The sequence below is a fragment of the Acinonyx jubatus genome, chromosome F2 (genome assembly GCF_027475565.1).
Source record: "Acinonyx jubatus isolate Ajub_Pintada_27869175 chromosome F2, VMU_Ajub_asm_v1.0, whole genome shotgun sequence".
Taxonomy (NCBI): Eukaryota; Metazoa; Chordata; class Mammalia; order Carnivora; family Felidae; genus Acinonyx; species Acinonyx jubatus.
In genome coordinates, this window is record NC_069394.1 from 30452480 (window position 1) to 30469532 (window position 17053).

The window sequence follows — 17053 nt, forward strand, 5'->3', positions numbered from 1 at the left end:
ATCATTATATAATATGCAGTGTGGTATATATTAATAATTTAGCACAGTGTCAGGAAGGTTTGTTTCACTATTGTACCCCCAACACCTAGAGCAGTGTAGTCATACAGTATAGCTTTAATGAATATTTTTTGAATATTGGATGTTGAATTGTATATTGGATATTGATATTGAATTTTTTGAATGGATGAAAGGGTAGAGATAAAAACACAAGGATCTGACCTTGTTTCTAAGGTAGACTTTCCAGATCAAGGGATGAAACACATTTTGAATCAGTTTGCCCATGGATTCATTGTAGAATGCATAATCTTTCTTGTGGACTTTACTGACTATGTGTTAAGTAATGAAATTTACTGGTTATTAATATATGTATAGTGACGTAGTGGATTCTCAACACATATATTAGTGCGTGATACATAAAAGGGAATAGATAACACACCTCATTTGATTTAATTTGAGCTATAGTTTATTATTTTCATATTTTATCAAGTTGAATATGATCCCCTCTATTCCTAGTTTTTCTGAGGGTTTTTATCATGAATGGATGTTACATTTTGTCAGATATATTTTTTTCTATATCAGTTGATATGATCAGGTGATTTTTCTTCTTTAGCCTATTAATATGGTGGATTACATTGACTGATATTCAAATATTGAATCAGCCTTGTATCCTTGAAATAAACCTCACTTGTTCATGTTATTTGTGTGGATTCTGTTTTCTAACATTTTGCTAAGAAGTTTTTTTGCCTGTATATTCATGAGTGATACTTGTCTGTAGTTTTTATTTTTGAGTTGAAAACTGCCCCTCCTCTTTTAATTTATGGAAGAAATTGTGGAGAAGTTTTAGCCAGGAAAATAAGGCTAGAAAGGAAAGTAAAAGACATATAAATTGAAATGGAAGAAATCATTCCTGTTTGCAGATGGTATGATTGCCTATGTACAAAATCCAAGGAATCTACAAAAACAAAAACAAAAACAAAACCTTCTAGAACTAATAAGTGAGTTAAAGAAGTCTACAGGATATAAATAAGCATTCAAAACTCATTTATGTTTCAGGGCCCCTGGGTGGCTCAGTTGGTTGAGCATCTGACTTTGGCTCAGGTCATGATCTCACGGTTCGTGGGTTTGAGCCCTGCGTCAGGCTTTGTGCTGACAGCTCAGAGGTTGGAGCCTGCTTCGGATTCTGTATCTCCCTCTGTCTGCCCTTCCCCTGCTCACACTCTGTCTCTTTCTCAAAAATAAATAAACATTTAAAAAAATTAATTATGTTTCTATTCACTGTGAATAAAAATGTAGAAATCAAGATTAAGTAAACAATAGCATTTGTAACCATTCAGAAGTGAAATAGGTATAAATTTAATAATTTATGCAGGCCGTATGTACAGAAAAACTACAGAATACTGATGAAAGAAATCAAAGATCTTAGATGGAGAGGCATATCACATCCATAGATTGAAAGACTCAATATGATAAAGAATAGGAAACTTGTCAATTCTCCCCAAATTAGCATACATATGTAAATATATTAGCAAGAATTTTTTGTAGATTTAGACAAAATTACTCTAAAATTTATGTAGAAAAGCAGAGGAGCTAGACTAGCTTAAACTTTTTTTTTTTTTTAAAGAAGAATAAAGTAGAAGGAATCACTCCATCTGAATTTTGGAAATGATGATATACTGCAGAAACCAGGACTGTGTGGTGTTACTGTTGAAAAAGGAGATAAATAGATCAATTGTATAGAATAAAGAACTTAGAAATAGACCCACACAAATGCAACCAATTGATTTACTTTTCTAAGGGTGCAAAAGCAATTCAATGTATGAAGAATAGTCTTTTCAATAAGTAGAACTGAAGCACTCCATAAGCAACCCCCCTCAAAATAAAACAAAACAAAACAAAAATCAACCTATACCTCATATGTTATAGAAAAAAAATAACTTAAAATCATCAATACATTTAAATGTAAAGTATAAATTGAAGGTAAGAGGAGAAAATCTTTAGTACCTAGAGCTTTGTAAAGATTTCTTAATATATCAAAAGCATGATTCGTTCAAAAATAAGATAATTTAGCCTTTATTAGAATTAGAAACTATTGTACTGTGAAGACCTTATTAAGAAAGAAATTTAAAGACAAACTACAGACTAGGAGAAAATATTTGTAAACCATTTATCTGACAAAGGACTCATACCTAGGATATATTTTTAAAACTCTTAATACAAATAGTAAACTCTTAAAAATCAATATTAAAAAAAACACACACAATCCAGCTAGAAAACAGGCAGGGACATGAAGAGAAATTTCATGGACAAGGACAAAGGTATACCATGGCAGAGAAGCACATGCAGAAATATTTAATATCACTGGCCACTAGGGAAATGTAAACTTAGATTATGATATGACTCCACATCTCTTAGAACAGCCAAAATAGGAAATAGTGATAATGCCAAATTATCATTTGGCAATGATATGGAAAAAGTGACCTTCTCACATACTGCTAATGGAATTGGAAAATAGTATAGACAGTTGGGCAGGTTCTTAAAAAACCAAATAAACCTTTACTGTAGAATCCAGCATTCATGCTCTTGGGCATTTTGGCTGTGATGTGGCAATTTGTGTCTACACAAAAGCCTGTACACAGTTTTTCAGAGCAGCTTTATCTGTTATAACCCCAAAGTAGAAACAATCAAATTGTCCATTGATAGATTATGATTAAACACTATGGTACATCCATACCATGGAATATTACTTGGTAATGACAAGAAATGAACACACAAACTTGGATGGATCTCAAGGACATTATGATGGGTGAAAAAGAGCCAGTTTCAAGAAAAAGCATACTACATAGTTCCATCTATATAGCATTCTTTATATAACAAAAATTTAGAGATGGAAAACATATTAGTGGTAAGAAGAGAGTCTATGACTTAAAGGAATAGCACGAGAGAAATCTTTGTGGTGGTGGAATATTTCTGTATCTTGAGCGTAGTGTTGGATATATGATTTTATATATGTGATAAAATGATACAGAACTATATATGCGCATTGTACTAATGCCCAATTCCTGATTATATTGTACTATAATTATAATTACTGGTAAGATGTAAACAATGGAGAAACAGTGAAAAGTACATGGGTCTTTCTTGTACCACCTTTTTAGTTTCCTATTTATAATTACTTCAAAATAAAAATTAAAAAATACATGTTGTATTTCAATGCATCTCATGGTAATCCAATGAAAATGCGGTTGCCAAAAGTGCTTTTTAGGATGTGATGTCAATTATTGTTAAAATTATTTTTGTATTGGGGCGCCTGGGTGGCTCAGTCAGTTAGGCGTCCGACTTATGCTCTGGTCATGATTTCATGGTCTGTGGATTGGAACCCCATGTCAGGCTCTGTGCTGATAGCTCAGAGCCTAGAGCCTACTTCAGATTCTGTGTCTCCTTCTCCCTCTGCCCCTTCCCCAATCACCCTCTGTCTCTGTGTCTGTCTCTCTCTCTCTCAAAAATAAATAAACATGAAAAAATTATTTTTTTATTGAGGTGAAATCACATAGCATTAAAATTAACCATTATATATTATACAACTCACTGGCATTTAGTACATTCACAGTATTGTGTCACTATCACCCCTACCTAGGTCCGAAACATTTCATCAGTTTGAAAGGAGACCCATGCTCATTAAACAGTCGCTCCCTACCTGTCCTTACCTGCAGCCCCTGGCAAACCAGTAATCTCCTTAATTGCTCTACTGTGGATTTACCTATTTTGGGTATTTTCTATAAATGGAATCACAACGTGTGACCCTTTGTTCTGACATTTTTCACGTAGCATAATGTTTTGGAGGTTCATCCATGTTGTAGCATGTATCAATGCTTCATTACTTTTTGTGGAATTTATATTAATATAAATTTATATTTAGAATTTATATTAATATAATCTTATAATATTGTAAGGATGTACATTTTGATACAAGAAAATAGTTATTCCCAAAGCTCATGGTTTTCTTATGGAAGATGTAGAATCTAAGCAGGCAGTATAATCACAAGATACAACCAGTAATTCTAAACCCTCTGTGATTTATTTAGGAAGAATTTCTTCTCACTGCTGATTTCCCAGATATTCATTCATCCCATATTAAAAATAAGATATTGGAGCAGTTAGAGATTAGAATATAGGCATTGACTGCTTATTTTGGGAGGGACAAATAATAATGCTTTGTGTAAACAGAAACAAAATGTCATCATAGCAGCAATTGTAAATTATTAGACAAGGGTCAAAATTGTGATCAAGAGTGATCAAGACATAAATATTTTATTCCTTAAAGATTTTAAAAGAAATTTAGGAGATAAATTACTTCAAAAACAGCAAAACAATATGAACCGTGGAGGTACTTATTCCCTTGGTTCTGGTTTATTTAATCTGTGGTCATCTTTGTGTCCTTAAATGCTCCGGAAATTAAATATATAACACTTTTAGGCACCAAGGTCATTGTTTCATAATCCTAGAATTAAAGAACCCTCCAGAAATGTTTTTAGGCATACCTAAGTCATTTTACTATTGTCTGGAAACAACCCAGCATTTTTTTCTTCGTTAGCTCTTTCAGTCAAGCCATTGGTTCTCACCATGGCTATATACGTTAAACCACCTGCTACATTGAAAAAAAATTCCCTTTAATTTTTGTAATGTGATTTTTTGGAAAGACAGGGTGCAAGTTGGGGAGAGGCAGAAAGAGAGGGAGACACAGAATCTGAAGCAGGCTCCAGGCTCTGAGCTGTCAGCGCAGAGCCTGACATGGGGTTCGAACTCACAAACCATGAGATCATGACCTGAACTTAATGGACTGAGCCACCCAGGTGCCCCCCACCTGAAGGTCCTTGTCTATGCTGTACCCCAGATCAAGTGAATCAGAATCTCTAGGAACAAGCCCAAGTATCTTGTTTGTGTAAAATTCTCAAGTGATCCTAAGGTTCTGCTAGGGTAAGGAATTAAAGAATTAAACCAGTGGATGAGCACCAGAATTACCTGTGAGGCTTGTTAAAAAGAAGCTGTGTCCCATACTCCAGTTTCTGATCAATAGTTCTGGATGGGACCTGGGATTTTGCATTGTGAACAAGATCCCTGGTGATGCTGTTGCTGCCAGCCCAGAATTCAACTTTGAGGACAATGAATTAATAATATCTTTTTTATTCAGTGAAGATAAGAATACAACTGGCTAACATCCTCCATATAAATGCCTTGTAAATGTTTTTTTTCCCACTTATTTTAATTTTTTTTCTTTTTAATTTTTCTTTCTTTTTAGTGTATTAAGATTATTGGACCCTAAAGTTAGATGGACTGGTTAAAATGCCACTTCTTCTGTGTAACCTGGGCCAGGTTTCTTATTTTCTAAAGCTTTAGTTTCTAAAGCTTTAGTTTCTTCATCTGTGAAAACAAGCACATCACAGATAATTTGAGGGTTAAATTTGATAATGTATGTAAAGTGATTGACTTACAGTAAATACAATTGTTAACTTTTATCAATAGCTTTCATTTTCAACAATTATAACTTTCCTATGGTGTAATTGGTTATAAAGTTCAGTGCTTCTTTTGATAAAGCAAATAGGGAAAAATATATGCTAAAAATCAGGAAGATGATTATATCTGGGAATCCAAATGAGCAGGTACTCTCAAAGGACTTACAGAAGGTTTGCATTTATATCTATATATATTTATATATATAGATATATATATCTCCATATATATGTATATATGGTTTTATATATATACATATATATTTATATATATATTTATATATATCTATATATATTTATATATATTTATATTTATATTATATTTATATATATAGATATATATCTCCATATATATGTATATATATTTATATTATATTTATATTATATTTATATATCTATATATATATATAGGTATATATATCTCCATATATATATGTATATATGGTTTTATATATATATATATACACACATATATATATGTATATATATATATGGTTAAAAGCTTTACTTTGGGAATCAGAAAACCCTAGGATTGAGTCCTGATTGAAGTTTCCATGCTTGTTATATTCTCTGTAAAATGATGGTAATAAAAGTTTCTACATACTGAGTTTTTGTGATTGTTAACAGAACAGATAATACAGGTACAATGATTAGCATGGTCCTGGACATATCATAGGTATTCAAATGTTAGCTATGATTAACTATTCTTAACTGCTCCTTTAAATATTAACTGTCCTTTCCCTCTTTTAAACTGATGTGTTTTTATGGCTCCTTAAGGGATGTCAGGAAGGAATGTAAATTCTTCAAGGGGAATGCAACTCTTGAGGAGAAATTTGTTACTATTTCCCCAACACTCATCCAAAAACAAGACAAAAAAAGGAGTGAAGATTTACTCTTCAGACACTAAATAACCTCACTATTTTTTCCCTTGACAGAATCATGAGAAGAGCTGTTGAAATTCCTGGTCAATCGTTAGTCTCAATTTCAGGCCTCCAGTTGGACATTTTTGTTAGTGGAGAGCATCACATTTAGGGCTGCTGCCAGCCCTTTGCCATGACTTCCCGCTTGAGATGTAGGGAAGTCTTTCATGTGCTCTCTGGCAGTGGAAGTACAGAAGCCTCTGTTTCCAAACCTTTTTCATGTTTCAGATTTGGCTGAAAAATGGGAACAATCCCCAAACACTCTGGGCATGATGCAAACTGATCCTGAGGAACTGCAGTAGCTGCAGTTGACAGGAGGTATTACTTGATTCATTGTACAAAGAAAGAGTACCCTATTGTTGATAGCTCTAAGTAATGTCTCCCAAAGTGTGGCACACACTCCACTGAGGATATAAAATATTTGGCAGGTGGTTTGTGGACATTCATTTTAATATTCTGTATTTATTTTAATATACATTAGGAAAAAGCACCTGTGATTGGTTTTCCAGATACTCTTTTTTAAGATAAATCTAGGATACACAGAAAACTTAAAATTTGAGTTAAGGAAACTATTAGGTAAATAATAGTACAAAGGGCATGTATGCTTTTTTGATAAATACACTGAGGGAGAATGTGATACAAATTTGGGACACATTTTGCTAAATATTCAGGTTGTCTTGTGCCTCTGGAATTAAAAATGATCCATCTGCATATATCACAAGTAAAAGGAATACTTACCTATAGAGAATAAAATGGTTATGACTATCTTTTCCAATTTTTCAGTTATTACTGGTGGTAATCCAGCCTTTCTTTATTTGCCCCAATTGTCTCTTTCAAGATTTTTACTAACTGTAAGAGGAGGATAAAGAAGAAAGAATCAAGGCACATATTCAATGAAAAAGAAAATAAAAACAATTCAGATTTAATGGGTACTTCATTTAAGGTTAACATTGAAAGGACGGGCCTTTGCCTATAATGTTTGAAGAGGCTGATTAAGCCATTCTATTTTTACAAGTTTTATATACCACTAGAATTTATTTTCTAATTTAATTGCCAAATTCCTAATCTGATTAGAGCCCAAGGGGAAGCAAAATTAGTATTGAAGAAAAAATAGAGAAAAAAAGATTTCCTTTGCTTATGTACAAGTCATGCCAGTCTATATATTTCTTATAAGATTAATAGTAGAGTTTTTCAGTTCTTTTTCATTTTATCAGAGGCAAACACTTGCTGCTTTATCTCCTTATCCTAGGAAACAGAATGGAGTGATATATGCCACAAGTCTAGTCATAAAAGAAGTCATGAAAATAAGGTCATCTAGTTGATTTGGCCGGAAATGAATCTGATAACAAGTCTTAGTGATGAGGCCTTAAGTGGCATCCACATTGCTCCCATGGTTCCCAGGGAATAAACTTCTCATCACACTACCAAGTGACTGGTTTATATGTGTGTCTTCCCTACTAGATGTCTCTGTAGAATAGTATAGTCTTACTAAATTATTTCCAACTCATTTCATTCATTCAACAAATATTTCTTGAACACCAGTTATGTGTCAGGCACTCACTGTTCCAGGTGGTGATGATGCAGCAGTGAGGAAGAAAACATTAGTCCCTGCCCTCAAGGAAACCAAAGCTGTTGATGTGTTGTGAATGTGGTCACTGTCCCATATGAATCACTTAAATGTGATTTTTAAGAGGTTCAGAAGCAATTTAAAACAATGGAGAAGATGAAATTATAGGGAATGGAGTTAGGTAAATGTAATCATAACATTCAACAAAACAAGTTTAAAAGGATCATTTTTGAGCACAAGGAAGAAAATTCAAATTTAGAAACAGTAACAACATTAGGAGCACTTGATATGCTCTAGACATGTGTTGAGTACTTTATATCCATTATTATGTTTAATCTTCACATCTCCCTTATAAAAGTGATACTGTATTATTATCCTCATTTTCTGGGTAAGGAAATTAAGCTTAGAATAATTAAATGTCTTATCCAATGTGATTCAATTTTGTTAAATAGCATAAACAGGAAATAAGCAAAAACAAAAAAGCAATTTGCCTCCCACCTTAACCACTACGAACAGTTCATCCAACCTCTGATGAGCAGAGGTTGTCACAACTCTCTAATCACAGACAGAATAACAGAATCACAGAAAGTCTTGTATCTTCCAGTCACTGTTCAATGGAAGTCATTTATCAGCTTTGGCTTCAAGGATTAGTCACCATCCATGTGCCATTTGGTACATGATTCATCACATGGTGATTCCAGCCATTCATTTCCAATCATATTCTTTCTGAGTTTCTGAGAAGATGTAAAATATGTGTTCTATCTGAAGTTGTAAAAGTTGAGATAGAGAGACCTTTGCATTTTTTCTCATCTAGGAATCAAGATTTCTATAGAGAAAAAGAGAAGAAAGGAGGCAGTTAATAAATACAAAGTGGTTTGTATGCTTTTTCCCATAATAAAATCTCATCTCACTGGGTCTCCGATGGAAATCTTTCTCCATTCTGGTATGAGGGGAATGTTGGCATCTGTATTTCTACTTGTTACAGTCTCCAGCTGTTTGTTTTCTTTTATGACTTGGGTACTTGTAGAAGTTATCTCTGTTGTAGAATTAACAAGTAACCTCACACTGGAAGGTATTTCTACAATGTTTCTTGAATGGTTTTCAACCATAGTCTGTGGGTGACTGGGACTGGTGGGTACTGTTTTTGCTGCGATTTCATTTCTGGAATTTGCTTTGAAATCTATGGATCCTGAATCTCTCATGCGACTCTCCAGAAAGTGGGGTCTTGGAACCTAGTAAAGATGAACACAGGAAAACCTACAAGGGAGGGTGATGCTTGTATGTCTTCAGATCTCATCAGCAGGAATTATGAGTCAGTCAGACAGTCGGCTGGATCACAAATATTTATTAGTTGCATTCTGTATGCCAGAAAAAGGGGATAGATACAGTCTAGGCTCTGGGAAGGCTCTAATCTAGTGTGAAAGACCAAAATGAAATAAATTGTTTTATTTGTGTTCACATTAAAAGTCTAACCCAGATATTAGCTCCATATATGGAGCAAGGACCAATGATTCTTCTCGCTCATGCCAAAGAAGTCACTTGCCCAAAAGCCATTCATTTTACTGAGAAAGAGGGATTTTATCTCACGGGAAACATCATTTTACTGTAAAACTCTGTACTCGATGTATCTTCCCAAGTTTCTCATAGCCACACGGCCACAGGTTTCCTCTTTCTTCTGACTCTTCTCCACATCTCTCTAGCCCCCAGTTTTCTATTTCCAGATCTTCCCTTGAGTCCCTTCTCTACTTTCTTATGTGGAATAAATTAATCATGTCTGAGCTCTTTCCAACATATAGGTAGCTACAGGTAAAAACTGATTTAGATAGCAAGGCACCCACCAAACCAGAAATTTCACTTGTCAGAGGCAGGGAAATATTTACATAATAGTTTTTACGTTCTTCACCTACCTATATTTCTCCACCCACCGCAGTATCTTCCTCACCCCATCCACTGCAGTATCTCCATCTCTTTGCAGTCTTTCCAATTTGTTTGAGAGGTACCAGTGGATATTTCACATGTACTCATGAAGTGCCATCAGTCACCAGGTGATATTCTCCATCTTCTTATTTTTCTGTTTTAGCCCCCTGTGGTATTTCCATCTGTTGTGGATACCTTTGATGCTTACATAGTTGAGTGAAGGAGTCTTGGCTCTGCCTCCAGGGATTACAGCCAAGTGCTTCCTTTTAGACATAGCTGCCACTGCCATAGCCCTGCTGATATTCTTGAACCCTGAAAGTGCCAGAGCAGAGTCCTAAAATATGGTGCCCTTCAAATATAGGATATATTTCAAGAATATATCCACAGAATATGTGCTGAATGACATTGTGTTAAGTATACAAGGGAGGAGAATGCTTTCCCACCTGTTTTGTCATCATAGGGATCTGTATGAAAACTTGAGAGGTGCCCGATGGTGTTTTTGAGGAATAAACTCTATTTTATATTGTTTGATGTTATTTTAGGGTAATATATATAACAAATGATATAGCACAGGTCAAACCATTCAGAATTGATCCTAAGTATAATCTGAACAATCAGATTGGATGCTTGTTAGTGGATGGGACAACCATACTAGTGCATCTTTGCTTAATATTAGCTCTGTTTTGGAAGATCATAACATGAATCCATGATGGCCATGGTTAAGAGGAGGAGGAGACTCATCTCAGTTATAAATGCCATGTTGTTCCTGTCCCCTAAATTTAAGAAATGCTTTCTTCCCTGTTTCCTAATCCTGAGTATGGTTGAAGGCATTATAGCTCAGTGGGATATGAATGTGTACCCTAGATATATGGATTAAGTATCAAATTGAGTATCTTGCTCTGCCATATAAGAGATCATAGATCTTGGGTAATTAACCTCTATGTGCCACAGTCTTTCTCATCTGCAAGATGGAAATAATAATACATAATTACGGGGGTGCTGTAATTGTTAAATGAGGAAATTAATTTGTTATGGATTAAAAAATGTTATGCATTATTATTGTGCCATGTTATTATATCTAACTCATTCTTTAGAGCAAGTTTGGCTTCATCCCAATTCTAGGCAGACTCACCCCGCACCTTCAAAATGCAACAGAAGTAATTTAATTAGCTCATTCACTCATTCATTTGTTCTTTCATTCCTTCAACCGAAGTGCACAGTAAGTGCTGGGAAATCAGTGATGAAAGAGATTACTTTATGAGCTCACAGCTAGAGAGGGGAATAAGCCAAAAAAGACATAATTAGAAAGCTGTGTAAAAAGTGCCATTATGGAGATATGAAAAAAGGTTATTGAAACACATCAGAATCACTTATTGAGCCTGGAGAAATTAAGAAAGGTTCCTGAAGGAAGTAACGGTGACTAGTTGTTAGGACAGATTTAGGGCCATCAAGTTTCCATGTAAATGGTGTTCCCTGCCCCACTGGAAATTTCTGGATGAGGCTAATGTTTACTAGGACTATTACAGATAAGAGATCAGAAATTTAAAGCATAAACCTTATTCTAGAGCTCTAATAATGCAAATAAAATGCAAGGATACAAAGCTTTCAAGATCAAGCTACCTCAGTATTCAACTGAATACAATTATTTAGTTCTTTAGAACTTTTTTTTAAACCTTTTTGGAGGTATGGCAGAGGAATTTTTTTTTAATATGGGTTGTTTTTCATATTACTTCTTAAATTCTGAAGTCTCCTAAATGGCTGAATAGTCAGCAACAGTGACCCACAGTATTGCTGTTGGTTAGGTTCACGTCCTTGGAAGAATATTGTCCTTAGCATCTCATAAGGATCCTCAAATGCACCCAATGTTCCTCAACTGAAGTCCCCAAACGTGAGTTCATTGTACATGTCCCTGTGTTTTCCAGCTGATTAAAATTATCTTGAGACCTTCCCCCGCCCCCAGATTGACATTACTACTTGCAGTGTCATGTCTGTTCGTTCTTTCTTTCTCTCTCTCTCTCTCTCTCTCTCTCTCTTTCTTTCTTTCTTTTTCTGGAAAGGAAAGAAATCAATTTCTTTGTCTCTCTGTCTCCTCCCTCCTTTTAAGTACTTGCGTTTCAAGCCTCCCTTTCCTAGTTGTCTACTCTTCCCTCAGGAAATTGTGCATTCCTTCATTACATTTCTTCAGATTGGAAAAGTGTATATGAACAAGCATGTGTAGATTCACAGAAACTTACACACACACACAGACACACACACACACTCTACATAGAGAAACAGGATTTTAAGTCTTGGCTATTAAAAAACACAGGAACACTTTAATAGAAGCCTCACCACTCACTCTTGTACCTTCTGCTGATTTTCAGCTGTATTTAGTTCTTAATGAATCACTTAAGGTGTTGGTTTTGGATTCTCTTTTTTCCAGGAATAATTTTCAAAGCATCAATGTTGGAAAATGATTTTAGACTATCTGCCAGTTTACTTTGTCCTTGTGGACCCTTAAAAACTCTACTGCACAGGTTACCCGTCACTCTTGTTTTTTTTTGGGTACAGAAGAAGGATTAAATCACTTTGGTGCTATAAACTGGTTTTTAATCAGTTGTTTTACTTCTCAGTACCATCACTTAGTCTGCTTTAGGGCTGTGAATCAGTGCAGCTGGAGCCCTTTGGAAGCCTTTTGGCTGGCTTGGAATCAGTTCACTAGATTTGACATACTGGCACCATCCCTGGCTGGCTATGTGAGCTGTGACCAATTAGGTTTGCTATGACTTAGGTTTCCCATCAGTAAAATGGGATTAAACATAATATCCATGTTTCAGATTCATTGGGATAATTAAATGAGATCGTATGTAAGGAGTGCTTAATACCAACCTGGAAAATATTAAGCTCTTAATAAATGTCATTGTTATTAGTGCACATGAGTGACATATCAGCCAACAAAGAGACATGCAACAGAAGGAGGAAGCTGCAAAGGCAGTTCAAGGGCTTTATTGCTATATTTGGTATTATTTGCTTCCATTTCTGTCAGATCAGAAATTTGTTATTTGCTATGAGAAAGACTGATAAATCTGGGCACGATATTTTTCTCCTAAGTAAATCACATTTTTTCCCTGGAATTTGTCTTGCCCTCTCCTCTAACTTTTCCCTACACACCAATCTCTAATCTTATTGCCCTTTACCCACTGACCTGAACCTTGAGGACACAAGAGTCAATATCTGTGGCTTCTGTTTTTATACCATGACAGCCGTTGAGAAGCTCCATTCCTGAAAATCCCTCCCAGTTCTTGATGAAAGCCCCTGCTCGTAATTCCTGTTTTCTGCACATACTTAGTAAAGATTTCAGTGCCATAACCTTAATTCTATAATTATACCCTGTTCTTTATGTTTTACTGATCCTTTTGTTCAAATGTTTACACCCTACATTTGGGAAATTACCTTCTGATAATTTTTGTTTCTTAATGGAAACAGATTTCTCCCAGACAGCCCTTTGCTGGCCCATTGACACACCTGATATATGTTTATTCTCAGATAGTTTTTCTGTGTAGTCACAGGAGACTTTATGGCGAACTTCCATACCAGTGTTAAAGATAGCCATAGCAACACCAAAGAGGTCCTTGTGAAATCTGTGCTTAGGACGTACCACAGGAATTAATAATTCTCTGGCCACTGTTTTAAATTGTAACCACACTGTTTTTGTAAGAAAGTTGCTCAATTTGTATACAGAGAGCACACAGGGCTGCGTTCTGATCAGGGGTATAGTTTCATTTAAAATTCTTATCTCAGAAATCTAAATACTTATATTATTCTGCTTAATATGCACATGCTATCTACATTCCTTTGAGTGACAAGTTATGAAAATTTGTTTTGCTTATTTGACCCTCCCTGATAATTGTCTCCAACTCCTAAAAGTCTGAGTGAATACAAGGAGAGAATACCATCTCTAAAAATGTTTTTAAATTCTTTTTCCCAGAGTCAAGGATAATTTTTTAAAATATTTATACAGACATCATTATCAAAAATTATTTTACTGGACATTATGCTAATGTTTCTTCTTAGAGTTCCCCGATTACATACTAACTTTAAAAACCTAGTGCTAGTTTGCTAGGTTTTAGTAGGTCAGCATGCACAGCAAAAGTGTATTAAGGTGGACTGCTCTATTTATTGATTTGCCCGGGATCTTCTAAAGGCTGGAGGCAATTGTCTACGGAAGGGGGCGGGAGGGCTGTACATGATCGAGGTCGTGCGCATCTAGCCAATTTGTAAGACGATCCGCTGCTCCAAGCCATCAGCCACCCTTAGCATAGGGGCACACTCATGCATTCCTGTCAAGTCATCTTGTGAAAGGCTGCCTGCTTCCAGCTCGGCTTGGATGTGCAACCTTAATAAAACTCACTGAGGTCTGGGAGAAAATAGCAGATCTGCTGCAGATAGGGTAGGGGAAAGGGTCTAGAATATGTACACGCAGCTGACTCAGGCAGGCTCCACGCTGAACGGTCACACAGAGAGGAAACAATAAATCTCAGCTACTATGCAATAAATATCTCAAGGAAACTACCATTATAGTGAAATAAAAAAAAAAAAAACTAACATTTTAGAACAAAGCTAACAAATGGCTAGTTTTCTGTGATTCTTTTTCAAAAGTTTTCTCTGAGGGGGATAAAGTCAAACAAGCAGTTTTACCTAAAATAAAGACTAGTCTAAAGGTCAGAAGAAAGGAGCAAGTTTTTGCGAGAGGCACAGAAGGAGAGAGCTGGCAGTACAATGACAGTTTTCCTTTCCTTTGCTTTCCTCGCTGCCATTCTGACTCACATAGGGTGCAGCAACCAGCGGCGAAGTCCAGAAAACGGTGGGAGAAGATATAACCGGATTCAACATGGGCAGTGTGCCTACACTTTCATTCTTCCAGAACACGACGGGAACTGTCGTGAGAGTACGACAGACCAGTACAGCACAAACGCTCTGCAGAGAGATGCTCCACACGTGGAACCGGATTTCTCTTCCCAGAAACTTCAACATCTGGAGCATGTGATGGAAAATTATACTCAGTGGCTGCAAAAAGTAAGTGATTGCTTTCAGTTTCTAATTGCACAGAGCCTTTTCCGTTCTGCACTGCAGCTAACTTAGAGTTCCTTAGGGGGGCATTTGTGTGTTTACCTTTTGCTCAGGGGTGGGGGTGGGAAGGAGGCAGTGTTTGCAAATGCAAGCCGGCTGGCTCCCAGTGACTTCATGGGTGAGCCAAGGTTTTCAGGCTTGTTGTGCAAGCCTGTGAAGGTAGGGTGGCAACCCTTTTATGTGCCTAGCAGTGGCACATTTTATGACGTTTCTGGTTTCCTCTTATTTAAAATTTAGCTTGATTTTTCTGTCAAAGCCCAACTTGGAGAAAAAAAAAATCCTGTGTGTCTTGAGAAAGTTGGTGAAAAAAGAAAATAATGACAATACTAATTTAGAATCAAATCAATTTCACACCAGGAATTTTGTGCAGCTAGGGTGAGGAATCATCACCAAATACTTGTTTTTCTCAACCTCTAGTAAAGTTAATATGAAATGAGAGTAAGTGTAAAGTATGATATTTGGTTGGAGAAATTGTGTAAGTATATAAAGGCAATTAATTTTAGCAAGTAATAGAATAGTAGAGGACAGATTTATGTCATATATTTTTTCCATCCCTGAAAATCCTGAAGATATATTTTAATGTGAACTCCTCAGGAAGAGGTTGTTTGCCCAGTGGGAAAGGAGAGATTGAGCTGGTGGTTGCTGTTTTCAGAGCGTGCACCTGCAGATTGGAGCTGAGCACGTGTAGGCTTTGCTATAGTCCTGAAATACCTCTTTTCTCAGGACATTGTGGTAACCACAGTGCCATGCAGGAAGTATCCAGATGAATGGTAATGTTGAATATGCAGTTAATCCCAATTTATAAAAATCAAAATGCACATTTTATTCAGTTTTTCTCTATAAACCATTTAGAAGTTTTTGTTGAAAATATGTCTATTAAAATATGAACATACTTTCTGCAGCTCCTTCTTTCTTTGCTCTCCGTTTGTGTAACAGGTAAACAGCAGATAACAAGAGTATTCAACTATGTCAGTAGAAGGGTGGCAATATCACATTTGTGAAAATTCTTCTCTCCTGGAGATCTTTACTAAAAATTCATTTGGTGCATATAGGTAGGAACATAGCCAGTCCGGTCTCCTTTAAATTAGTCTTTTAACAGAGCAAACACTTTAAGAAGATGGGCAAACGACAAATGCTCTGTTTTCCCCCAGTTGTCATGCTCACTTAGAGCACTGCCTGCTGAATCATGCGAGTAATAGTTATTCTACTTTTGTCCACTAGGGACTGAACTAAGATCACCGATACTTTATTTGACAAGTTAACTGAAACTGGGTAGTTTCAGAGTTTCCAAACCTGGAATTGTAGTTAATCTTTCTATTGTAGACTACAGGTGAAAAAGATCAATAGGGGCGGAAGAATAGAAAGCAAACCAAATTCTGCACCCTTTTGATAATTGTAGTTTAAATTTCAAGCACTAATTGTAGCAGTAGTTTGTAATAGGATATCTGTTTTATCTTTAGCAAAATGTATTTTAATAGTAAACAAATTAATTTGGTTAAATTGCTTATTGCTATTCTCATTATAGCATCCATCTAGATTTTAATGAGAATTCAATCATTAAAATTAGTCTGGATAATTTGAAGGGGCTGGGAGGGAAATTTAGTCCCAAATTGTCCCACTCAAGCTATTCTACCAAAAATGTAATATTTTGTTTATGTAAAACATAGAGTCAAAATGGTGATTCAGACATAGTAATGCATATTTTTTGTTGCTATGCAATGATTCAGCAGCAATAAGGTAAATATGTGATTCTATTGGGCTTATGTGATGCACATGTTTCGTATGTTAATTTATTGTGTGAAATAAATTTGATTTTTGTTTGCATTGTTCTTGGTCAATGATTATGGCATAGTTTTCAGATTATGACCAAGCATAACTATGCAAATATTCTTTGGTTACATTGACCCTTGCTAACGTGAATTGAGCTGATTATATGCTGAAAATGTCCCTGTTGGTATGAGTCAGAGCCTTTGGCTTGACTATTGTCTGCTTAAATTTGCATATCTTTTGTCATTGTTAATGCGATTGGTAGG

At 35.6% G+C, this 17053-nt stretch overlaps 1 protein-coding gene across 4 annotated transcripts in view; it reads left to right on the forward strand.

Moving 5' to 3' along the window:
- Positions 1 to 14173: 14173 nt before the first annotated feature.
- Positions 14174 to 17053, forward strand: part of ANGPT1 (angiopoietin 1) — a 240978-nt gene continuing 238098 nt past the window's right edge. For 2 of the 4 annotated variants that reach the window (XM_015070434.3, XM_015070435.3), the window contains exon 1: positions 14312 to 14966. In XM_015070434.3, coding sequence (XP_014925920.1) covers positions 14670 to 14966 — 297 coding nt within the window. In that variant the 5' untranslated portion in view covers positions 14312 to 14669. Of the gene's footprint in view, positions 14967 to 17053 lie in introns of all 4 variants that reach the window. The other 2 variants (XM_053208648.1, XM_053208647.1) reach the window with 2 other exon arrangements.